Genomic DNA, 26,741 nt, shown 5'->3' on the forward strand with positions numbered 1-26,741 from the left:
TTTTCATAGTTTTTATATCGGCGTGCTGATTGCACCTTAATCCTGCGAGTCATTTATGGCACGCATGCGAGAGTCCGCTCGGAGCATGCCCGAGAGTCTATCTGATGCACGTGCCAAGGTGCACTCTTGCACAAAATTCGTACAAAAATTAACGTAGATATAAATAGTTTATGCCAAATTATTATGGCATGTTACAAAAAAATAAAGAAAAAATCTAAGTCCTCATCTCCAATTTACAAGTCTGAATGCAGTTAATGCACGAGTCGGAGTCCAAGTCATCAGTGCTCAAGTCCAAGTCAAGTAACGAGTCAGACTAGAGTGCTACAAACCTGGGGGTTAGTCCTCTGGTACCTGCAAGAGTTTGACTCCCTACTCGTATCTGTATTGCAGCATGCCTTGCCAGACAGCGGTAAGTACCATTTTTATGATGGTCTTTGGTATGACCCGACCATGAGTAGAACTCGCCATCAAGAGGCGGACATGCTAACCACTAGACCAACTCGCAGTCTAGTTTGAAAATTAGAAAAACATCACCCGGTCATATTAATCTGCATAATTGTATGCACTGAACTGTTCCCTTTAGCTGATCATGTAACTGCGTTAATGAGCAGGTGTACAGGTGAGTGACAACAACACAGGATATTCCATCCTTTAATACTGACAAACTCTGTCAATACAGCCCTGGTAAAATACTTGTTTTTTTTTTAATAAAGTTTTTTAAAAAATCACATTTCACCATTTTTGATCCAGTAAACTGATTTGAATTTATCACACTCAGATCCAGACAGCTCACCGTCATGTTGCATGGACCAATGTTGTTAGTTCTGGCAGATATTTAAGCCACTGTCATGCTGGATTTGTACCATGTTATTTTCCTTGCCAGTGATCCAAAAACTCAAGCAATTACAGGCAGTTTGATGGTATTTGATTTTGAAGAGCATGCAGGTGTAACATTAGCTAGCTTTTTTCAAATGTGTGCCAAGCAACAAAAGAGTGAAGCAATGTCCAGTGTGAACTCGACAATAATAAGCAGCTCCTCGTGTTTTTACCTAACTAAAGAGCCAACCATATCAGCCAAAACACAGTTTTCAGATGCGTACTCTATCGCTACAGTAAAAAAAAAAAAATGCTGAACCACAGATGCAAGCACCTCTACTATATTTGGTGTGCAAATTACATGCTGTGGCAGAATACCCGAAACACATCTTACCATTTTGGATGGAGAGATGGATTTTAGGACTCATGTTTAGCACACACAAAGCACATTTGTCTTTATTTTGTGAGATAGGGCTTGGACGGCTTGAAGGACAAATCTCAAAACTGCCAAAGAGGCACAACTGGGGCCCTTGAGAAAGATCTTACTGCTCAGGTGTGTTCTGACTGTAAGGCTGACTGGATAAACATGACTTCCATTCACAGATACGGCATCAGTTAAAAGTTTGGACACCTTCTAATTCAATGATTTTTATTTATTTTTATTAATTAAAGTAACACAGGTCGATGTACTAAAAAGATGAATACTACCCTGTGGAGCTAGAATAAACCCTAGGTACTTGAATCACACGCTGTATTGCCCGCTGCCTCATACCTGTGAGCTGGGAAAACACCGTGCGCTAATGTTTACACTTGGGTACGGAAACGGCCAAAGTTTATCCTCATTATAATATTATAACGAGCAAGGTCGCAACAAACATGGCGGAACCGGCGGCCTCTGACACAGAAGCGAGCGCTCGAGAGCCTTCAAGCTCACAGGGGTGTTTAGATTTGGAATAATTCAATTCTAACCTGTATAAATGTTGATGTAATAAGTACAGATATCAATTAGCGTTATTTTGTAAGCTGCATTGATCTGGGTAATCTGCCATGTTTGCTGTGGCTCCGCAGTCGTGACCTCTGACCCGCGCATGACCTCACATGACTTTTCCAAACTGGCTGCCAAGTCAAGTCAAGTTTATTTGTATAGCGCTTTTAACAATAAACGCTGTCGCGAAGCAGCTTCACAGAATTTGAATTACTTAAAATATGAGCTAATTTTATCCCTAATCTATCCCCAATGAGCAAGCCTGTGGCGACGGTGGCAAGGAAAAACTCCCTCAGACGACATGAGGAAGAAACCTCGAGAGGAACCAGACTCAAAAGGGAACCCAAACCCATTCGGGCAACAACAGACCACATAACATTAACAGTCCTAATATAAAGTCTGTTATAAACCCCCCACTGATGGAAACCCGAGCGCAAAACCGTTCACGATAACCGTAGTCCCAAAGTCAGCAAGTCAACTGCAGTCCCCAGCCACAAAGCACCACTGCAAGAGTCCAGAGCGTCCTCCAGGCGCGACCCCCGACTGTCCACATGGGGCCGCCCTCCACAGGAGCGATGCGATGAGACTCCAACCAGACACCGAGCACCAGGATGGTCCGAGGAGCAGAAGCGATCAGCATCTCAATCTCAGGACCGACATGTAACTCAGAGGGACAGATTTTTTTTTGGGGGGGGGACACAGGTTGCCAAGTGGTTTGTAAACACACTAACACGTGGTTAGGACGCCCCGCATTAGGAAATAAAATGTATTGAAACAAGATGATGCATACCAGCTATAGGAACAGGTATCAGCTCAAACAATTCAGAAAGGGGAGTGGATTCAATTTTTCCTGAACCAGCACATCGACCTGTGTCACTTTAATAGACACTTCCTGTCTTAAAGTAATGATGGATGTCGTTTCTCTTTACTTAGGTGTTCAGTTCTTGACATAATATGGATTACTACAGTTGTGGAATAGGGCTATTTACTGTATTTTTATTATTTACTATTTACTGTTTGATCTCAAACGCATTAAGAAGGCAAGAAATTGCACTAATTAACTTTTGACGAGGCACCTGTTAATTGAAAAGCATTCCAGGTGACTACCTCATGAAGCCGGTTAAGATAATGCCAATAGTGTGCAAAGCGTCATCAAAGCGTCATCAAGGTCGCTGGCTACCTTGAAGAATCTAAACTATGAAACATGTTTTATTTCTTTCACACTTTTTTATTAACCATATAATTCCGTATGTTATTTCATAGTTTTGATGTCTTCAGTATTGTTCTCATCTCATTATCTCTAGCCGCTTTATCCTTCTACAGGGTCGCAGGCAAGCTGGAGCCTATCCCAGCTGACTACGGGCGAAAGGCGGGGTACACCCTGGACAAGTCGCCAGGTCATCACAGGGCTGACACATAGACACAGACAACCATTCACACTCACATTCACACCTACGCTCAATTTAGAGTCACCAGTTAACCTAACCTGCATGTCTTTGGACTGTGGGGGAAACCGGAGCACCCGGAGGAAACCCACGCGGACACGGGGAGAACATGCAAACTCCGCACAGAAAGGCCCTCGCCGGCCCCGGGGCTCAAACCCAGGACCTTCTTGCTGTGAGGCGACAGCACTAACCACTACACCACCATGCCGCCCTCAGTATTGTTCTACAATGTAGAAAATAGTCAAAGTACGGAAAAACCTATGAATGTGTACGGTAGGTGTGTCCAAACTTTTGACTGGTACTGTATATCTCAGTAAGCTAGGTTGAAATATGCCTCTTATTGGAAGGGATGAGGAAAATGGAGCCTTCTCCTCTTCAAGCTTGGTAGAATGAGTGAGAGACAGGGAGCATTGAGAGAACACAGCTCTTAGCGGTGCATATACAGATGGCCTGGCGAGCAGAACAGAGGAAAGGGTGAAGGGAAGATCGACAATTAGTGAGGGCTTTCACCGAGGGTGCAGCTCATCATCATTCCAATTTTCCCTGCTGGTGGGAATATGGGTGTAGAGGCAGGATATGGGCGTTAAACAGCAGGAGACAGAGGAGAAGCACAGCAGGAGATAGAATTTTGGAGATCTGTTAATCCCGCCAAGTGCTGGATTAGCACGGCAGGGTGCACACAGGGAGCTTGCTTCTTCATGATTATAAGTGTCCGTAGAGTGGCGACAGCAATAACCCAACACTCCCCAACTCCTCCATCATTACAGCGCACACACTTTTTTGATGAAAATCTTCAGAGCTGGAGAAAGGGTTTTCTTTAGTGGTTTGCTGTCTTCAGAAAAGCAATAGTGAAGAGATGAGATTTTAAGACGGGAGTGATGTTTAAGTGGTATCAGTAGTTCATTGGGACCTTATTGCATTTGTGTGTCAGAAGATGCCACCAAGTCATTATTTTGTGTGTGTGTGTGTGTGTTTTGGGGGCACTAACAGGTTTGACAGCTTTTTTGGGTTAGCGGACAATGCGCTTAGGATTAGTGTCAAAACATTTCTTCCTTGGGAAACTAAACTCATGGCAGGACAGATTCTGTTTCACTGAAAGAAACAAGGGGGAGGTGGGGGCTCTCATTTTCCTGAAAGCACCATATGAAGCATCTGAACCCAAACCAGAGCAAGCAGAGGCTTTGAAGCTTTCCTGGGCTCGGTGCTAATTAGTCACACTACACTTGTGTCTAATAGACTTTAGCTTCACTGTATATTTGACACACAAGTTCAATGGAGCCATGCTCTGAGGAAAGGACACCCTGAGAGACAATTATACTGCTACCTGCTGGGATGGTTTTCACCAAGCATTCTTTAAGAGTGCTCCCTTGAGTATTAAATTCTCTCTCTCTCTCTCTCTCTCTCTCTCATATTTCTGGTGTCCTAAAAGTTCAGCTGCTGCAGCCATGTTTGAAACATTTCTGATAAAGTCAGCATATTTAAAGTAGGGTGAAACATTGTAGTGTCTTATACAACCAGAAAAATCCCATGACACACAAAAAATAGAAAATAAAATGAAATCTCAACATCAGCTCAACAGCAGGACACTGAAGTGAAGGTTCAGCAACAAACATGATGCAGAAGATCAAAACAGTTCTCTGGGGCCAGTCCAGACAAAAACTAGAAAAAATACAGTACACGCCAGTCTATAGTGTACTGTACACAGTGCTCAACCAATACAACAGTCATTTTGTTCAAGGGTAGAAGAGGAGACGAATATTGTTTTCTAGGATGCTTAAAAAAGAAGGAAAAACTGAAAAATCTATCCGGAACCAGTGCATATCAATTTTTTACAACGGATGTGATCTTCAATAGTTTCAATGTCTTTCATCACCATGTTGGTGTATTTTAACTTTGAACAGTTTCCTGCATTATATTACATTACATTACATGGTGTGGCACGGTGGTGTAGTGGTTAGCACGGTTGCCTCACAGCAAGAAGGTTCTGGGTTCGAGCCCAGTGGCCGATGGGGGCCTTTCTGTGTGGAGTTTGCATGTTCTCATGTCTGCGTGGGTTTCCTCCGGGTACTCCAGTTTCCCTCCACAGTCCAAACACATGCGGTTAGGTTAATATGGGGTGGCCTTGGGCTTAAGTGCCCTTGAGCAAGGCATTTAACCCATCTGAAGCAGTGAACACACACACATACCCAGAGCATACCCTAACTGCTCTCCGGGTGCTGTAGTATGGCTGCCCACTGCTCTGGGTATGTGTGTGTGTTCACTGCTTCAGATGGGTTAAATGCAGAGAGGAATTTCACTGTGCTTAAGTGTACGTGTGATGAATAAAGTTGTTGTTCTTCTACTCCCTGCTGTGCCAGTAGGATTTAGCCTTTTCTTCATCTCTACCTAAAGAGAACGTTGCAACAGTGCTTAATCCATCAGCTTTCTCAATTCCTCTCCTGTACACTCTGGCTCACAGAGATCAGCTTCAACTTTCATGCTAAATCAGTGCCATTGTGCATATCTTGTAGACCACTAACTCCCCATAATTCAGTAAATCATTGCATTCTGTCGTTTGCTGTCTCCACTGCTTGTGTTAGATTACGTATTACTATAACTAGACATATCAGACGCTCACTGGCCATGCTGTGAAAATTGTCCATGCAGACGCTCATCTAAGTTTCCAAATCTGCCATTGCTTAACTCTTGAATATTTGCTATTCTGACTACTGTCGGTAAAAAGCTTATAATTTCTGCTTTCCAAAGAAATTCATCTGGTTAAGATCGCTTCAGTACTTTGGGAGTAACGACAGGTTGAAGTTGGTACAACAGAGTACAACCTCTGCTCGCGGGACGTCAGGAAACTGCCGGTGCTTTTTGAGTCATGGGAAAGCGAGTCAGGCTCTCTCTCTCTTCTGATCGGTTTCTGACTGGATTACTCATGAATATCAATCACATAACTTTTATAGGGATGTTCTCTCGCTCTCACTGTTTCTGATGAAGCATTCAGCAAAATTTTCCATCAGCTAGTTTTGATGTTATGATTCACGGGAGACTTTGAAGTGAGTTTTCATAGCTTTACCTACTTATTTTTTCAAATCAAACTGATTCCTGTAAATAAATAACTATTTTAGAATAAAACTGGGTGGCACGGTGGTGTAGTGGTTAGCGCTGTCGCCTCACAGCAAGAAGGTCCAGGTTCGAGCCCCGTGGCTGGTGAGGGCCTTTCTGTGTGGAGTTTGCATGTTCTCCCCGTGTCCGCGTGGGTTTCCTCCGGGTGCTCCGGTTTCTCCCACAGTCCAAAGACATGCAGGTTAGGTTAACTGGTGACTCTAAATTGACCGTAGGTGTGAATGTGAGTGTGAATGGTTGTCTGTGTCTATGTGTCAGCACTGTGATGACCTGGCAACTTGTCCAAGGTGTACCCCGCCTTTCGCCCGTAGTCAGCTGGGATAGGCTCCAGCTTGCCTGCGACCCTGTAGAAGGATAAAGCGGCTAGAGATAATGAGATGAGAATAAAACTGTAGTTGTTGCAATGAAAAACATTGAGATCTTAGTGGTCGGAATGATATTTAAAAAAAAATGGAAGTCAGAAACGCGAGTGTCAGTTTCAATTCAATTAACTGGAATTTTTTATTGGATGTGGCTCTCACAGTTTTTTTTGAGGTTCACTTTGAAAGCTGTGAATATTATCATTTATATCCTTTCATATAAACACTAGTCAGCCCTACTTTTGAGAAATACAAAGGCCTACAGAGAACAAAGAGGGTATTAGAAATAATCTTTTATCACTTTTTTCTATTGAGTATACCAAGTTAACATTGTTACCTAATTAGCATAATTAATACTAATTTGCATAATGGGTTTTTATTAATTTTTCAAACTTTGTATTCAGTATACAACCGTCTATGTGCCTGCCAATTTCCATGTAAATACCTTGAAAAATAGAAAAGTTATTAAGGAAAAACATCTCATTCATTAATGAGGCCCATTTTGGACCATGTGATCCTCATACAGAATATTACAGCAGTTTTCTAAAAATTAAGACTTTTTTTTCAATCTTTGATTTGTAATATCTCATGAATGGATAAACAAGTTTTAATTCTGTAAAACATATGTTGCTCTGCTTTCAATTCTGAATTCAATGAGAGCTGTTTCAAGCAATTTGGACTGAATTTGAATTTTCACCTGATATGCCTACTATAACACTGAGCGTCGCTGGACGTTGGTGAGTGAGAAAAGCTGTTATTTTGTTTTTAAAAGCTACCAACTTAGATCTTTAGAAATAGAGATTTCTCCTATTAAATGACATTGTAACTGCATTATCAACGTCCACCTGTTATGTCAGCATGGCACACAACCACTAACTTTTTATATGTCCAATGAAAATACAGCTTTCCTTTAACTAATGAACTAAAATCATATAAGTGTCTTTGACAGACATTTACTTCGGTAGCTCTTGTTGACGTTTCAAACAATTTCTCTTCTTGTCAAGGTTGCTATGAAACTGAAGCAAACCCACACTCGTGCGAACACATAACAAAACAGTGACTATGTAGGCAAGAGCAAATAAATGTGAGTAGAATAAATTTGATACGTTTCTATCCCTCACCCTGAAATTTCACACGTGATTTCAATGAACGTGTTAGGGTTAGTAGATCATGAATAATGGGTAAACTGGAACTACTCTCCTGTTTGCATTTCATTTTCATGAAACTTGTTTGTCTCGTCATGCAATAAGCCAAATATAAACTCGAACACTCTTTGATGCACAGCAGATGCTCAGCCTTGAACAAATTCTCCAGTTTTTCCGGAGAGTCCAGACCCCCCGTGAGCTCACAGGGCATCTCCATTTCACTGTTGGGCTTCAGTCTCCTGCTGGGCACAGAGAAAGGCTGTGTACAGCAGCTGTAGGAGATGCCTGATTGAAGACACAATTCCAAGGATGGGATATTTGATGGTTAGGAGCATGAAAAGGTTGGAGAAGGATGGATGGATGGATGGCAGGTCACAAATTAGGCAGGAAAGGGGCTGAGGGAGGTGCAGAGAGAGAGAGAGAGATATGGACTTGGGTGCCAGAAACACAGGGTGATAAACAAATGCCGCTTTTCCACTACCAACGCGGCTGAGTTGGGCTGAGCCGTCCCGTGCTGAGTTGGGCTGAGTCGAGCTGAGTGGGGCTGTTGGAGTTGCATTTCGACTACAACCGCGCTGAACCGTGCTGGCTGGAAGTGGGTGGACACATTGGGTGGAGTTAGCGAAAGTGGGTGGACGTCACGTGATGTCGTTAGGCGGCGCAAACAGTGACATCAGTGATCTTTTAAGCGGTAGTCTCACGACCAGGATAGTAAACAATAAACATGGAGGACATGGAGTCGTTAGTGTTGCTGGTCTTGGTGCTGTGGCTTGTTGTCACCGACAACGCCAACAGATACTGGCAAGAGCGTATAGATGAGGCGAGGTGCATAAGGCTTCAGAAATTCTCGTAATTCGTAATTATTCTTCTTCCGGGTTTACGGTGTTTACAGATCCCAGCGTGCTCGCGGGGCGTGTGTGGGCATGTGAGGACACTCCTCCTCACCGATCAGTGCACAGGGGAGTGTCTCCTCACGCCCCTAGCCCCACTCGGCTCGGTTTGGCTCGCTTTAGCCCTACTCCAAAACCGTGCGAGTTTTGGGTGCTAAGCAGGGCTGAAGCGAGCTGAGTCGTGCTGTTCTAAGGTAGTCGAAACGCGAGCCGTGTCGGGCTGAAGCGAGCTGAAGTGAGCTGAAAAAGGGTAGTGGAAAAGGGCCAATAGTTTCCTTAGGCAGTGTCAATCACCTGAAGACTGCAAGCAAATCAACCCATTACAGAAGAGCAGAAGGTTGCACGGGCCACAGCATTCTATTTGCAAAAATTGCAAACTGTATTTCTCAAAGACTTGTTCTGACCCATCATCTCAGTCGAACAAAAGAAAGGGTTAGTCATATCTGCGTTGGAGTGTGAACGTGCATTAAATAGCATAATGATGGGAATAATAATAATTTAAAAAACCCCAGCTGTGGCATTAAGAGCCTGGGCATACTAGAAGGAGCAGTAGCAAGGAATACTTACTGACACTTAACTACTCGGAACACAGAGCAAACCCTACTGAGAAAAAGGTAAAGTATTGCACGCTAACTTTGCAATGGGCTGGTTTGAAACTGCTGCTGTATTGCAAATAATTCATGCTGATCCCTCTGCTACTTCACTAGTTCGATGTACAATACGTTGGCTTTCGGCTGAACTTGCAGAAGCGTAAATAATCTGAATGTTATGGTGAGTGGAAATGTTATTATATCTGTTTACCAGCACATCACAGACAGGTTAAGCCATTAAATAGGGGGCATTTGGTCAGCAATCTCTCTTAGCCTTGCATAAGCTCCATACCTTGCAGAAGCTCCATCCTGTAAACCACTTTGAAATATGCAGCGTGACACTTTGCAAAACATTAACGGTTTCTCCTTCTGCGGAAACGCGATGTGCTGGCGGTTTCCTAATTCTCAAATTTGACGAGAGTTAGGTGTTACTATTACATGGCTGGAGGGGGAGGAAAGTATTCCATGATAATGCGCAGCATGGAGGCATTAAGGAAAAAATATCGAATTAGAGGTTTTCATTTTGAGCGACTTATGTGCTGAGAGGCACTCGCGAGCTCCATTCAATCCTGTAATGAGGCGCGGCAGCCTACTTTAATAAGAGCTGTAATGTTTTTTTGATTGCTCCGTTTAATCTTGCCCTCGTGGGCTGGCTGCCACTGGAGTACGCCGGACCTTTCATATACAGTCACTTCAATAACTTCCTGGTACCAGCTAGCGGTGTCACAAGTGTAAAAAAAAATATTGAGAGTACGGTCACGTTTGTATGACTACTAGTTCCATGTCTATCCTGTTAAATACAGCTTTCAATTTGGGGGATATTTCCAGGTTGTCAGGGGTTTATTTTATGTGATGATAGACTCACAGTATGTATTAAACAGTCTTGTTGAATCTTAGCTGTAAGTGGTAAAAATAAGAAATCTGTCAACAAAGTGATGAGGGAAGTCATGTTTTTAAAGAATATGCCAATATGTTATTACCTTTCTACATGATCCAAATTCCCAGCCATGCCGAGTCCTCCGATAGTGTAGAGTTTCCCATCATACACCAGGCTATTGTGTCTGCATCGTGCCACAGTCATGCGTGACACCAGGTTCCAGTTATCCAGTAGTGACATGTAGCACCACACATCTGCCACCGTCACCCCGGACTCGGTTCCACCTGATGAGAGGCCCGAGTGACATTCACACCTCATAACCATGGTGCTCTAATTACAGCTCATTTACATTCCACTTTCATTCATTTAACATGAGAACATGAGACATACTGCATGTCTGAAAAGCTGTGGTAAAAGCAAAAAAAAAAAAAAAAAAAGTGCATCCTTTAATATACCAATAATGGCCAACATTTGCTGTGACAACTGATGTGTTTAAAAAGTACAGGACAGTACCTGACAGATAAATGTTGTCCCCTGCTGAAATAACACTGAAGAACTCGCGATCGTAGAAAGGCAAGCTAGCGAGCGGATACCACTTGCTGTTCTGGGGGTTGAAGCAGGTGACTGCAGTGAGAGAGCGCTGGTTCATGCCGATGGCCTGCCGCCCTCCGACCAACACGATCACCTCTGCAACTCCTGCAGGTTACAGAAACAACAAATCATGGCATGGAGCTGTGCTCTGATAATGCTGCAAGCGTGTCAGCAGCCCCTTTGGGTGGTAATGGTGAAGCTATTAAACATAGCTTTGAGAAGTATACAGAGCATTAGGAGATAATGGTGTACTGATGGAATGCACTGCTCCATTAGCTTCACTGATTAACCAGGCTGGATGGAGACGAAATCCAAGAATATCAACACAGCAGATGACATTAAATTACCTTGCGCAAACACACTCGGACATGGAGCCACTAAATTAACTTGTGGCCAAAGTATTCTGGCAAACATGAATGCGTTACATAAAGGCCCTTTTTCCTCCTTTCAAAGTAACCTCCATGACCAAGCCAGCTTGTGTGCAGAACTGAATTATCAGAGCTTAACTAAAGTCATAACCATCTGTTCAGCGGTATACCCTCCGGTGATTCCAGGTTGGCCTGAATATTCTCAACATGTGGACACTCTGCATTTTGCCATCCTTCAACGTTCAGGTCAACTATATTTTTAGTTGAGCTTTTGAAGAGGCACTTGCTCAACAAATGTTATAAATTAAACGAGACCGTCAATGACGGCGTAGCTCACTCTGGCCCTGTCTAGTCCTGAAGGAACGATCTAAAGTGGGCCACCTTGCGCAATAAATGTTGCAAGTTATATACAGCCTCGGAATACCGACCTATTTGCCAGAAAGAATCCAAAACAGCGAGGAATTGACCAAGACGAAGCGATTTTTGTTGAACTGCTCATTAAGTCTTAATTAGTCCATAACTTCATTCATCATTGGAATTAAGCAAATCTGGGTAGAAGTTAGATGCACCTTGGGTACTCCTACCTTCATGCCAGAAAGAATCAAAATCGGTGAAGAATTGAGGGAGAAGAAGCGATTTGTGTGGAAATTGCTTGTTAGGGATTAATTACTCCATATCTTCATTATTAATTGCAATTATGCAAATTTGGGAAGAAGCCATATGCACCCCAGGCAGACCTACCTTCCTACCGAAAAGAATAAAAATCGGTGAAGAATTGAGAGAGAAGCGATTTTCGTGAAATGCGGACGATGCCAGACGGACAACAGACAACACATGATGGCATAAGATCATCGCCTGTTGGCTGAATGAGCTAATTAGACCTGCCTGAGAAATAAACACAAATAATAAATTATGAGTTGACAACAAAGAACCAATTTTCATTAGATAAAACAATGAGCAAAGGCTTCAGTAGAAGAGCTTCATATTGTATGAAAGCAAGATACCAATAGTCATGGCATCCTGTATTATACACACTGGATAAACAGCTGTATAGGCTTGTCATCAAGGCACCTAACAAAGTAACCTTTTTTTTTAGGAATGAGATAGAGAGAGAGAAAGAGAAAGGTTCAGACATTCCTAAGCTCCCTGTAACTGCTGGCTCATCTTTCTGAATCAATACTTCCCCGGTGCTCCACTGACAACAGCAGCTCGACTGATCCATGGGCTTCTCTCTCTTCCTGCATCCCTCTTTTAAACAGTCATCTTTTCCTTTCCAGCTCTTTCACTAAATCTCCCAGGGCAGGTAAATGCACAACTGGGGTGAAAAACCCGAAGGCGTTTAAAAAAAAAAAAAGGAGGGGAATAAGAATGTTTGTTTTGTCTTTACTTGGATGGGAGATGGAATAGGGAATGTTGAGGTTAATCATCTGCTCGGGTGCTAAAGTTAGAGATATGATGCAAAATCTATTCTGTCTGTCACCAGAATGATTCATTCTTGGCTTAAGGAAACAGGTGGTACAGATACTGCACACACAGGAATAATTTATTTTCATACGTTGTGGGCAATGATGCATGAACATGACGTCTGCTCAGATGTATATCCCTTATGAAACAACCATCCATCCATTATCTACACTGCTTATCCATCAGGGTCGCGGGGGAAGCTGGAGCCAATTCCAGCTAACATAGGGTGAGAGGTGGGGTTTACCCTGGGCAGGTCGCCAGTCTATCATCAGGCAACACAGAGACGAACAACCATTCACACTCACATTCACACCTATGGGTAATTTAGAGTAGTCAGTTGACCTAATCCACATGTCTTTGGACTGTGGGAGGAAACTGGAACACTTGGAGGAAGCCCACATAGGCATGAGGAGAACATAAAAACTCAATATAAAAAGGCCTCAGTCGACCGCAAGGTTCGAACCCAGAACCGTCTTGCTGTGAGGTGACAGTGCTAATAAAACGTTCATCCATCATCCGTAACCGCTTATCTTGTACAGAGTCGCAGGCAAGCTGGAGCCTATCCCAGCCCACTATGGACGAGAGGTGGGGTACACCATGGACAAGTCGCCAGGTCATCGCAAGGCTGACACATAGAGACAAACAACCATTCACACTCACATTCACACCTACGGTCAATTTAGAGTCACCAGTTAACCTAGCCTGCATGTCTTTGGACTGTGGAGGAAACCGGAGCACCCGGAGGAAACCCACATAGACACGGGTAGAACATGCAAACTCCACACAGAAAGGCCCCGTCAGCCATTGGGCTCGAACCCAGAACGTTCTTGCTGTGAGGCGACAGTGCTAACCACTACACCACCGTGCCGCCCTAATGAAACATCCATATATTAAAATGTATTGCATTGGATGTTGAATAATGTTTAAATAAATTAAAACGTGCACTAATTTCTTTTTTTTTCCTATTCAAGGTGTATGCTGTACAATCATTCTGCCACAGAAAAAGAACAGTTCAAAGAAATCACTGAAAGCCCAAATACTGCCATGACATTCATGTGCACAGTAAGTGTATGTAAACTTCCGACCACAACTGTATGTAAAAAGGGTATCTGACCATCACACTCGTATATTATGTCCTTTTCAAAACCATGTGCATTAAGACAGATTTAGTCACCCCTTTGCTGTTATTACAACAAGCATGTTTTAGGATGACAATGCCCCTATGCACAAAATCTCTGAAGTCCATGAAGAGCTAAGGTTGGTGTGGAAGAACTTGAGTGTCCTGCCCAGAGCCCTGCCCTCAACTCCACTGAACACCACTGGGATGAACTGGAACGCCGACTGAGCCCCAGGCCTTCTCACCTGACATCAGTGCCTGACCTCATTAATGCTCTTGTGCCTGAGTGAGTAAATCCCCACAGCCACGCTCCAAAATCTAGTGGAAAACCTTCCCAGAAGAGTGGAGGTTATTATAACAGCAAAGGGGACTAAATCTGGAATAAGATATTCAAAAACGCATATGGGGGTGATCATGTGTCCACATACTGTACTTTTGGCCATATAGTGTAAGTGGGTCAATTTTGACCTGTTAGATAAAAAAATTATAATTTATTTATAATATGAACTCATAAACACAAATAAAACATCTGTAAAGTAGACACATGCTAAAAAGAGGTAATCAAATAGAACATATTTAATATTATTTATTATACATACAGGACACTTTTTCGATGGAATAAAAATGTGTTCTATTCCCTTCTAGCGGGTTTCATTCATTTGGTTTGACAGCATGCAATATTGTTAGCATATCGCTTATCCTACATTTATTACGGCACTCTACCCAATGGAGAATGAGCGTTGAATACGGTTTACGATATTGCATGGTTGTCAAGACAACGTGACATCACACGTTGGAGATGTAAAACTTCCGTGCTTGCGAGTGACTGTGACAATTTGTAAACAAACATGGCCGCCAGGTTTGCTTCGTTAAATACGGAAGATTTTGAGAGAATTTTGAAAGAGAAAGACATGTTGAACACCCAAAAGGAGTGCGTATGTATAATAATAATAATAATGGCTACCTTTTTTTTAATGATATATCAGATATATTCTATTCAGCTACTCATCTTCAACTTCATCAGTATCATGCTAGGTGAATGGAATATATCTGATATACCACTCAACGCCGGCACGGTGGTGTAGTGGTTAGCGCTGTCGCCTCACAGCAAGAAGGTCCGGGTTCGAGCCCCGTGGCCAGCGAGGGCCTTTCTGTGTGGAGTTTGCATGTTCTCCCCGTGTCCGCGTGGGTTTCCTCCGGGTGCTCCGGTTTCCCCCACAGTCCAAAGACATGCAGGTTAGGTTAACTGGTGACTCTAAATTGACCGTAGGTGTGAATGTGAGTGTGAATTGCTGTCTGTGTCTATGTGTCAGCCCTGTGATGACCTGGCGACTTGTCCAGGGTGTACCCCGCCTTTTGCCCGTAGTCAGCTGGGATAGGCTCCAGCTTGCCTGCGACCTTGTAGAACAGGATAAAGCGGCTACAGATAATGAGATGAGATACCACTCAATGCCAGCCATCCATCCATTATTTGTAGCCGCTTAGCCTGTCCTACAGGGTCGCAGGCAAGCTGGAGCCTATCCCAGCTGACTATGGGTGAGCGGCGGGGTACACCCTGGATAAGCCACCAGGTCATCACAGGGCTGACACAGAGACAAACAACCATTCACACTCACATTCACACCTACGGTCAATTTAGAGTCACCAGTTAACCTAACCTGCATGTCTTTGGACTGTGGGGGAAACTGGAGCACCCAGAGGAAACCCACGCGGACACGGGGAGAACATGCAAACTCCACACAGAAAGGCCCTCGTTGACCACTGGGCTCGAACCCGGACCTTCTTACTGTGAGGCAACAGCGCTAACCACTACACCACCGTGCCGCCCCAACGCCAGCCAATATTATTTAAATATATTCCTCCATCCATAATAGCAATTGAAACCAGTGCTCTAAAATGTGTTTTATAATGAAAATGAATGGCCTATTGTAGGCTAAATATGGTAATTATGGACAATAAATTAGAATAAAGTAAGTTAATCTGCAAACTGTTGATGGCTGAGTAGTTGATAATTAAGGTCAAATGAAATTGTAGAATAAAATATGTTTTACTGTTGTGAAGTCAGTGATGTAACTGATCTGCAATCATAATAGGAGGGTTAACTGTGAATATAGTGAGTTCGTATCCCAAAGGGGTTTCAATAAAATACCAATTGCCTCTCATAAAATTCTTCGGGGCAAAAGTTACGTGCTAATGCTAGCATTCTATGCTGACAATGTTATTAGGCTTCTCCATAATTAGGCATATTAATTACTCTAATTAAGCCATCAGTTTGAGCTGCAGAAATTTTCTCTTATCTTCAATTGCCAGATATTCTTATATTGCTTATTTCCCCTGTTCCCTGGGTTTCTCCTTTAAGTATCAAACCTGCAGCAGTGAGCTCTGGCATGCCTTACACCTTTGTATGCCCACGGCAAACACATACACAGGAATTTAGAGGATATTGAACTTAGAAGATCTGAGAAAGTCTCTTTTTTCACCAACCTCCGAGCACCTGTCAATTACATCTGTGATATGGAGACAGGAAGATGAATTCTGTAGTGACAGCACCCCTGCACGCTGTCTCTTCACTCTGTCTCTTAGTGTTGCTCCATGGGTAGCTCTTATAGAGCTATGGGAGACAGCACCTTTGACAGTTGAGAATCTCCCACCTTGGCACCTTCTCCCTCCTCCCGATGTCACGCAGCAATCACAGCATCATCTTCTACCTCGCTACCTCCTAATGAGTCTATCCATAGCACTGGATCAGCACCTGCCACTGATAAATAAAGCGTTCCCAACGGGAGACAGAGCCACCCAGGTAACTCTCACCTTTGAGCTAAAGAGCGGTAATAATAGCATCTGGAGCAGGGAAGAACAGTGCATCTCTCTCTCTCCGTCTCTCCTGCTCGCAGTCAGCCTCACTCACTCTGAATGTTCTTGTGTACATGTCCTGTAGAGGGATCACAGCTCTCCCAGCAGGCCTTCAGCTACATCTGGTGTGGCACTTCAAAACCCCCATCAATTCTTAACTTATGATTTTGGGCATCTCCAATTTCCAAAAACTGCATTTGGCCTGGTTATTTGCAAACATGACTCTGTACCCACCAGCCTTTTGGTGAAAATGGGTAAAAATGGTCCAGATGAAAGAAGATAAATTGGTTTTAGATTTGCCAATCAGGAAAAAAAACAGCTTTTATACACAAATGCCAGTAGATGGCTGATAGAAGCTGAATTGTTTTCATCCTTGTGTCTTGTTTCTACTATGAAACAAACAAGACAAAACAAGTCGAGTTTAGCAAGACTGCAGTCTACAGATTGAACAACCAAAAAGTCCTTGAAGACCATGGCAAAGAACAGGAACTTAGGGCGCACTTAAAATGCATTACTTTTTCCTGCATTTTTTTATCAAATGTCTTGTGTTTTATGCTAATTTTCCAATTGTCAGATAGCTTGTAAGGACCAGAGGTGGACAGTAACGAAGTACATTTACTTGAGTACTGTACTTATGTACACTTTTTGAGTATCTGTACTTTGAGTATTATTTTTTGTTGGAAACTTATGACTTGGCGGCACGGTGGTGTAGTGGTTAGCGCTGTCGCCTCACAGCAAGAAGGTCCGGGTTCGAGCCCCGGGGCCGGCGAGGGCCTTTCTGTGTGGAGTTTGCATGTTCTCCCCGTGTCCGCGTGGGTTTCCTCCGGGTGCTCCGGTTTCCCCCACAGTCCAAAGACATGCAGGTTAGGTTAACTGGTGACTCTAAATTGACCGTAGGTGTGAATGTGAGTGTGAATGGTTGTCTGTGTCTATGTGTCAGCCCTGTGATGACCTGGCGATTTGTCCAGGGTGTACCCCGCCTTTCGCCCGTAGTCAGCTGGGATAGGCTCCAGCTTGCCTGCGACCCTGTAGAAGGATAAAGCGGCTAGAGATAATGAGATGAGATGAGAACTTATGACTTTAACTTCACTACATTTGAAAGGCAAATATCGTACTTTTCACTCAACTACATTTCTATCAAGGTTACTACTCGTTACTATGAAGCAGCTTTGAAATTGGATATTTTTTCTTTTCTTTTCTAAAACACGATTGATTTTTTTCACAGGTGACACTGAGACAGTCTATCAGTAATCACTAGAGTCACGTCATGTCCATAGACTGTATAAAATCAAGATCAATGATTTCTCAGCAGCATTATTTAACACAATCAGTTGATGGCAGAATGGAAGGAGGCGGTTCTTCTGGGGAATGCACGCACTCATGGCTATAGCTAGAACCCATGTTTCAATTTTCTGAAAGGATTAAACATTCATTTCATTTTTAAATGTTTGTTTTGTTTGCCTAAAACGAACCGCATCACAGCCTACAAAAACTCGCCGTCCAACTTGCGGAAGCATATTGAGGGATGTAAACGTTTTATTCCAAGAGAAAGCTTGCAATGAAGCTGTCTGTGCTTTTAGAGCTAGCGATAATGTTGCAAATGTAGCTATGCAGTCTGGTTAGTCAAAGTACTTTCTATGGATTTGCCCACCAAGTTGCCGTAGACTTGTCCACTGCTAAGGTTAACACATAGCAAGTTAACTTGGACACTGTTAGTTAGCAGGTAAAAACGGAGTTACACTAACTTAATAACGTTAACTTATCTGAAGTCCTTTCATAAATATGTTTAGTATAATCTTGCCAAATAAACAATGTAGAAGTCTTTCTTTTGTAGTAACGTTAGCTACCCAATATGATTTTGAGTTTGAAGAGTTTGCTAGCATGTCAGGTGGAACTTCACTGACTAGCTAGCTTAACGTTAAACCACCATGATGCATAGCATGCATTACTTTTGTGAATTCACAAAATAATCCAGTCGGTTGCTTCAGAGGCATTAGGTATTATAAGCATTGTGTCAATAATACAACAATGCATTGACAGAAAATGTGCTTTTAATACTTAAGTATTTTTAAAAGCAAGTACTTCAGTACTTTAACTTAAGTCAAAAATTTGACTGGACAACTTTCACTTGTATCGGAGTAACATTTGATCAGTGGGATCTGTACTTTGACTTAAGTAATGAAGTTGGGTACTTTGTCCACCTCTGGTAAGGACTACAAGCCAGTACAGGACACAGTAAGAATCACACATGTAGAACTATAGAGAGCGTGCACGTGACGTCACGAGGTCACGTGATATTTGTTTATTTGCCATCTTGGATGGCAAGGCCGCGCATAGAACTTAGACGAACCCGTTCTAATTATCAAGTGTGTGGGAGTAGATCTTTCGAGAATGGTTATATCTTGTTCAGCATTTGGTTGTACCAATAGACAGGGCCAAAAGGAGGGGCTGTCATTTTATAGATTCCCCGCAGACGAGGAGAAACGCGCAAAATGGGTGTCCGCTGTGCGAAGAGAAAACTGGTACCCCAGTTCTACCAGCCGAATTTGTAGTGAACACTTCATATCAGGTAGGTGTAATCTTCTAATTCAATACTCTAGTACATCTGTTAAGTTGATTTTCGGATTGAATGATAACTGCATACTTAGAAACTAGACAGTACAGTGTTTGTGGCTGTCAGTCCGCTTGATCTCTAACGTTTAAAATGGCTATGCCTAGCCCTACTACCCTGGCCTAGTCGATGACAATGTTTTATCTTTTTGGCTCATATATGCCTTTGAAAGGCCAATCCATAGTAGGGATGGCGAAAACTAAAAAAAATCTTGACCGTCCACCGAGCCTCATTAGCCGGTTAAAGTCGGTTAACCTATGAGTTTAAACAGGGATGCAAACAGCGGATGCCGCCTTTTTCACGGCTGAATCGTGCAGATCCGATTTTTTTTTTAGGGGGGGCGTTGGAGTGTCTGAATAATTTCATCAGAGTAAATTCTGTATTAAAATTACTAAATAAGCAAATGCTGTTACAGTCCATGAACCATCGGAAGTATGAGAAGAAAACAGTAAATCAGAAAGCTGTGCACGTTTTCGCGGAAGCTGCGCAAATGTGCGCAACTTTCTGATTTACTGTTTTCTTCTTATACTTTAGAGTTTAGATTTCGAACATTCCTACGATAAAACGTCCTGCATAGTCTCTTTATGATAAACGTCTTAATGCCACTTACCCGTGAGGTTATCAAGTAGACTTCCTTCTTCGGAACCTTCCAGAGGTGTAGTTGGGATACCCATCCCGCAACAAAATATTTATAAGCTTCCAGGCTCTTGTAAGCTTTGAGGGCTTTGCCAGCGTAACACGATTCACGATTAACAAGAAAATTGTAAATCTCGTGGTAGGCCAGATCGGGCAAATCGCCGGCACCGCAGCTCCGAATTTCCCTGAACAAGGATTGCGGCAAGTTGTACAGATCTGCAATCCCCAACCTGGAACACTTTTCCACGTAACGCTGCCTCACATCACCTTCAAGATGCTGAACAAACTTAGACAAGTAATCGCGCGATGTAGATGGGGTATTTTCCGAATTTTCTTGGGGATTACTCCCTGGATCCATTACGCTCGCGCAAGGTAAACAATCCTGAATCCGTCCAATATGGCGGAGTACACACGTGCGGGTCACGTGACTGCACATCCTCTATAGGTGGGGGAAGATATAATATATCTTGCAGCTGTTCTTCTCTAAAACCCTGTTTACAGCTGCCTGTTTCATTTGTCTTGTGTCGTGGACTGTATTTGGATAAGATTTTGTATGAAATTATATAGTACCTGTCATGAAACACAACAACAACAACAATAATAATAATAATAATAATAGGGCGGCATGGTGGTGTAATGGTTAGCACTGTCGCCTCACAGTAAGAAGGTTCTGGGTTCGAGCTCAGCGGCCGACAGGGGCCTTTCTGTGTGGAGTTTGTATGTTCTCCCTGTGTCTGTGTGGGTTTCCTCTGGGTGCTCCGGTTTCCGCCACAGTCCAAAGACATGCAGGTTAGGCTAATTGGTGGCTCTAAATTGACCGTAGGTGTGACTGTGAGTGTGAATGGTTGTTTGTCTCTATGTGTCAGCTCTGTGATGATCTGGTGACTTGTCCAGGGTGTACCCCGCCTCTCGCCCATAGTCAGCTGGGATAGACTCCGGCTTGCCCGCGACCCTGCACAGCATAAGTGCTTATGGATAATGGATGGATGGAATAAGAATAATAAATGTGTAAGCATACAAGATAAAATATATTACAACTGACAATTTAAAAGACATAGCAATTTTACAGTATAAGAAATTCGGAGTATGACATAACTGGTTTGCCAATACGATATAAGCTTACCGCTTTACTCATTACTCACGAATTGAACACGTGAAAATTGTTTAATATAAAATGTGGCACTTGCAGGAAAACATGTTTTTGTATTTTTAAAACTTCCCAAAGGATGTCTACTTTTGGAGTTTGATTTTTGTGTGTGAGGATAATCATTATGCAGACTTAAGCCTGAAATTTAAAGATGCATGAAATTACAAGGTCTGCAATGATCAATAGAGTGCTGATCCATGTTTTTGCTGGATAACACTATGTCCAGCTCCGTGTAGATATCATGAGCAACCGTGTCTGCAATTAAACAGTATACTTCAGTCAATCAGTGAGCAAATACTCCTGTTTAATTCCTAAATCTCATCTCAGCATCTGATTTAACTGAGAAGATAAGATTCTTCCTGTGGCTTAATGCTCAGCATGATTACCCCCCCTGCCCTGTCCCCATATGCCTGCAGAGGGTTAATGTGGCATGAAAAGGAACAGAGAGCTCCCGCTGGGCTCAGGGCTGTTGTAGGGGCAGAACACTGTGGTCAGTGTCAGGGGAGCAAGCACCTTCTCTCTCTCTCAAACACACACACACACACACACACACACACACACACACACACAGGTCAAGCACAGGCCACAGTGAGCCCAAAAATGCCAACACAAAACATGGTGAACATCACTCACATTCACATTTTCTCCTTTTGAAAGAAAATGAAATGTCAACAAAAATAAGAGAGATAAGAAGTCACAACTGGTAAGAGATTGGTAAGACTTTCATTATTATGAATGAAAATCAGGGTTAGCCAAATATCAATTGCTTCATGATGTTCATTATGTTAGCAATACTGCCAGAAATATAGCAGTTGAAATTTGATTACATTTTAAAAAATAGGTACCCTATGGGTACATGTGGGCGGCACGGTGGTGTAGTGGTTAGCGCTGTCGCCTCACAGCAAGAAGGTCCTGGGTTTGAGCCCCGGGGCCGGCGAGGGCCTTTCTGTGAGGAGTTTGCATGTTCTCCCCGTGTCCGCGTGGGTTTCCTCCGGGTGCTCCGGTTTCCCCCACAGTCCAAAGACATGCAGGTTAGGTTAACTGATGACTCTAAATTGACCGTAGGTGTGAATGGTTGTCTGTGTCTATGTGTCAGTCCTGTGATGACCTGGCGACTTGTCCAGGGTGTACCCCGCCTTTCGCCCGTAGTCAGCTGGGATAGGCTCCAGCTTGCCTGCGACCCCGTAGAAGGATAAAGCGGCTAGAGATAATAAGATGAGATGGGTACATGTGGCTACTGCTTATAAATAAAATTGTTTTCTGATCCCATGTCCATACAGTAAATATAGCATGTATATTTACTCTGAGGCAGTAGCCACAAAAATGAAGCGTAATCCAAAAATGAACAATTTAAAAATCACAGACGTAAAATATACCAAGTGTCTGTACTTTATATTATTCTACTCTTACCTCTTACGGTTTTCGAAACTGAAACCTCCGAACCGAGGCTGACATACACACGGTGTCACCATGACCCAAACTCTTATTTCCTGGAAATGGCCCGGTGCTAGAGCTCAGTGGTCTCGATACTCTTTTCGACAACTTCCTGTAACAACTCGGAAGTGCGTCATATCTACATCACACATGGGACCACTGGCCGAAGAAGGCGAGGAAAGGAGGACAACCTGGAGTACATTTTAAAATGGGCGCGCACTTTCCCTCGGTAATAAGCATAAATATGTCTGAAAGCGAGCTCTTTAGTCTAGTCCATTTATTTCAAATGGTGAACCGAATTGTATACACTCACCGGCCATTTTAATAGGAACACCTGTATGCATATGCGCAGTGTGCTATTGTTACACTCATTCTTACAACGTGATGACATAGTGGCTCCTGCCTCTATGAGGCAGTAGCCACAAACATTGTAAAAAACTACATTAAAAAAACTACAGATGTATGATAAAATTATTTGAAGCTGTTTTAGTGCAGTATTCATCTGTATAGCATGCTAATGGTAAGCAATCAGCAGGTGAGCCATGCTGAGAGAATTGTCCAGATTAGTTCTGACAGGCCCCTTCCAAAATGTGCTAATGTAATGAAGAACATATGAAAAGAAAATTCAATTTAAAAACTGAGTGAATAAACTGCAGGCGTTAACGTAACAGCCAGAGAAGATGGGGAAAATAGCATATGGATTGGCCTGTCCTGAGAGCGATTGAGACTGAGAGAAGCTGACAGTTTTCTGTAAAATGCTCCTCATTACCTGTCATGCATGCAGCAGTCATTGGCTGAATAATCTGCTCGGCACTGATTCACCATGTGAACTATAGCAGCACTGGCCAAAGGCAGCGACTGGGATTCAGTTTATCAAACAGCGATGAATTAAACAGTGTAGAATTAGTGCTGTAGGTGAGAATTAAACACCAGTAATGTTTTTTTGTTTAATCTGGATGACATACATCTAACTTAATTAAAACCAGGGGCAAAATGCAATATAATGCCCGCCATTCATTTTCCTGAACAGACCACAAATAATGTAAAATACTGAACTGCTGATCAGTCATGTTGAGTTGAAGAATCCTGCATCTCCAATTTAACAGTGTCTCCAAAACTATGTCTGTGATAAATTTGCCGTACTGGCAGTTGAATGGCTAGTGCAGAAAGGGGATAGATGTGACCTCAGTCCAAATAAGTCATTGTGGTGGTAGTGATAATAGAGTGAGAGAATATTGCATTGGTGAGTGCTGTCCCACAATTGCTCGCTCTGCCTGAACCAATAGTCTGTGGGTGAGTCTGTGGGAGCAGCGTTGGGGGACAAAGGTGGCTGGTAACCTAGCATGCATTGGAAAGAGGTCAAGAACATTGCAGAATGATGCAAGGAGTTATGGGTGTACTCAGCCTAGGGGAGAAACTGAGCCCAATCTTCCTGATTCTCAGAGCAGAACGTTGTCAGAAAGCATCCAACCTACTGGTTGGCCTATTCCAGCTGTCCTTTAGACTGAGGGTGATAACCAGATAGTAAATTTGCAGTGATTTCATAATTTTTCCACAAAGCTGGCTCACACTCCTCTGGGATTCTGATGTATCGGATTACATGGTTAAAGATGAGCTAAAAGTGGTTAAAGCAGTAGGTAAGCCTGCTAGGGGGACAATGACTTGGAGAAGCGGTCAATGACCATCTTGATCACCGTGTTTCCTCTGAACAAGGTAAGGTCAATGACAAACTCAATTGCTAAGTGGGACCAGGAGCACTGCAATGTGAGTAATGACATGAGTTTACCAGCTGGTAGCATGCGGGGTACTTTGGCTTGTGCAAAAGCTGTTACAGGAAGAGATGAATCTCTGGATGTCAATGATCATGTTGGGCCACCAATACTTGGCTTTCAGCAACTGATATGTTCTCTGTGTGCCAGGGTGGCCAGTAGCAGGTATCATGTTTGCCCAGGTGAGTTTGCTTCTCTGCTTTCATGGGGTGAAGGTTAGGTTCGGGGGGCATGAAGCAGGGACTTCGTGTGCCATAGACTTGTCCATCTCAAGATCAATGCACCAGGTTAGGGAGGAAGTATCGGTTCTTCAATCAGGGTTACTGCTTTCAGAGGGGAATACACTGAACAGAGATTCAGTCTTGGTATTTTTTGACCCTGGTCTATATAAGAGCATGAAATTAAAACACATGAACAAGGCTCACTGGGATTGTCAAGGATTAAATCACTTGACTGTCTTCAAGATTTCTGTGATTGGTGGAGATCATGAAGGGAAAGGTTACTCCCTCAAGCAGTGCCACTTCTCTAGGACAAGATTCACTTTTTAAAAGCTTCACTTTTTGGAACTGGTGCTTTAGGAAATGAGACAGAACTTTCTTGACATGATTAACTTGGCTTTCAAGGGAACGGGAGTAAATAAATATGCCGTGAATGTATGCAATGATGAATTTACCCAGCATCTCCCTGAGCACATTACTTATCAGGCACTGAAATACCGAGGGGGCACAAGAGAGCCCAAAAGGCATGATAGAGTACTCAGTGTCTGAGTACTAACACAGTGGCTAGAAGTGGTGCAAAAAGCTGTCTTCCACTCATCACCTTTTCTGATGTGCCCAAGATTGTGCACTGCATAGATCGAACTTATTGAACACTCTTGTTGATCAGACCTGTTGAATGGCTGAGGGGGCCCATGGGAGTGGATCGAGAGCTTGGATCCTAGTACTGTGATCTGGTTTAGACTGCGATAGTCAATGCATGGATGAAGTCCATGAAGTCCCCCTTCTTCTCCACAAAGAAGAAACTGACAGATGCATGGAGCAGTGCATGGGCAGATGTACTCCAGCTAGCTGGAGAGCTTCCTGAATATAATCTTCCATTGCCTGCTGCTTGGTGAATGACAGTGGATAGATCTGGTTGCTGGAAGGTGTAGTACCAGGAATAAGATTGATAGCACAGTTGTAGGGTCTGTGGGGTGGTAGGCTGCTGGCTTTGGATTTGCTGAACTACTTCCTGATATCATGAACAATTCATGACACTTTAGGGATGTTAGTGGTGATTGCTTGATTGAGGCTTTCCACTGTTGTGAATGCAAAAGCAAGATGTGGCAGCTGCAAACAGTGGTGATGACAATTTCTTTATCTTGCCAGGAGATCTGGGGGTCATGAAAGAAAAGCCAAGGATTATGGGATGCTTGGTGGTGACAGTGACTAGGAAGGAGAATGGCTACTGATGGAGAGATCTGACTTGGAGTAGGAGGGGTTTGGTGCACAGTGATGGTGCCTTTGTCAATAGTGTTGATATGCATGGTGTGCTGTAGGGGTTGTGTTGGGAGGTTCAGTTTCTTAACGGTATCGTGATCCATAAAATGGCAAGCAGCTCCAGAGTCAGTCAAAGCTGAGAGTAAATGTTCAAAGTAAATGCTTGGTGAGACAGAAACTGTGATAGACTCACCATAGGTGTGCTGTAGTCACTGGTGGTTCTCTCAGCATGACTGAAGGTGAGTGGAGTCTTGGAATGGGTTGGACATTGAGGGTTCTGCAGAAGAATCACAATTTCTCCCTTCTTGGTTTCTTGCTCTTGGTGAGGCTAAACTTGGTGCATCTCAATTGCATAGGTTCTGAGTGGTCACACATGAGCATGGGGTATGTCATTCACTGGTAGGCTTGGCAATTGTGAATGAGTTGGTCAAGATAGATGGCCAGATCAATGAACATGTCTAGGGAAATTCTGTTGTTGTGGCAAGCCAGCTCTGTGAGCACTTTGGGTTGAGACCCTGATGCAAAGCCACTTTTAGTGTTGGTGCATTTCACCCATTTCCTGCTGCAAATGTGTGTAATTCCATTGCATACCCTGCAGTGTTTCTTTTACCCTGCTTCACAGCCAGCAGTTGTTCCCCAATCTCCTTGCCTTCTGAGGTGTGTTTGAAAACTTTGCTTGACAGTTCGACAAAGCAATCATCTGACGACAGGGACTCCCTGCCCTGCTCCCAAACCTCCATGGCCCATTTGAGGGCATTTCCAGTGAGCAGAAAAGTAAGAAAAGTAACATCTTGCTGTTTTTCAGACTTCGTGGGTATACATGAGGCCTAGCCATGCACCACAGTAAAAGTGTAGTATCATCAGTGGAGAATACTCATTAGCAAAATAATTAAACTCAGTGAAAAAAATGTTTAATTGGAGTCCAGAAAGCTGAATCTTCAGTTAAGCCACATATGATGCTCAGTCTGAGCTGGGTGAAAAACCAGCTCTACATTCACAGGAATCATTTAGTTAGTTATTCAAGTACACATAAATCATGACCTATTCATGGCCAG

General features: G+C 43.2%; 1 protein-coding gene across 3 annotated transcripts in view; it reads right to left on the reverse strand.

The window, feature by feature from the left end:
• The window catches only part of LOC132883759 (kelch-like protein 29), a 493,942-nt gene that overhangs the window by 29,324 nt on the left and 437,877 nt on the right, over nt 1–26,741 (reverse strand). For all 3 annotated transcript variants that reach the window (XM_060917753.1, XM_060917752.1, XM_060917751.1), the window contains 2 exons: nt 10,732–10,914; nt 10,322–10,502 (listed from right to left, as the gene is read on the reverse strand). In XM_060917753.1, coding sequence (XP_060773736.1) covers nt 10,322–10,502; nt 10,732–10,914 — 364 coding nt within the window. The remainder of the gene's footprint in view (nt 1–10,321; nt 10,503–10,731; nt 10,915–26,741) is intronic.

The sequence above is a fragment of the Neoarius graeffei genome, chromosome 3, assembly GCF_027579695.1.
Source record: "Neoarius graeffei isolate fNeoGra1 chromosome 3, fNeoGra1.pri, whole genome shotgun sequence".
Taxonomy (NCBI): domain Eukaryota; kingdom Metazoa; phylum Chordata; class Actinopteri; order Siluriformes; family Ariidae; genus Neoarius; species Neoarius graeffei.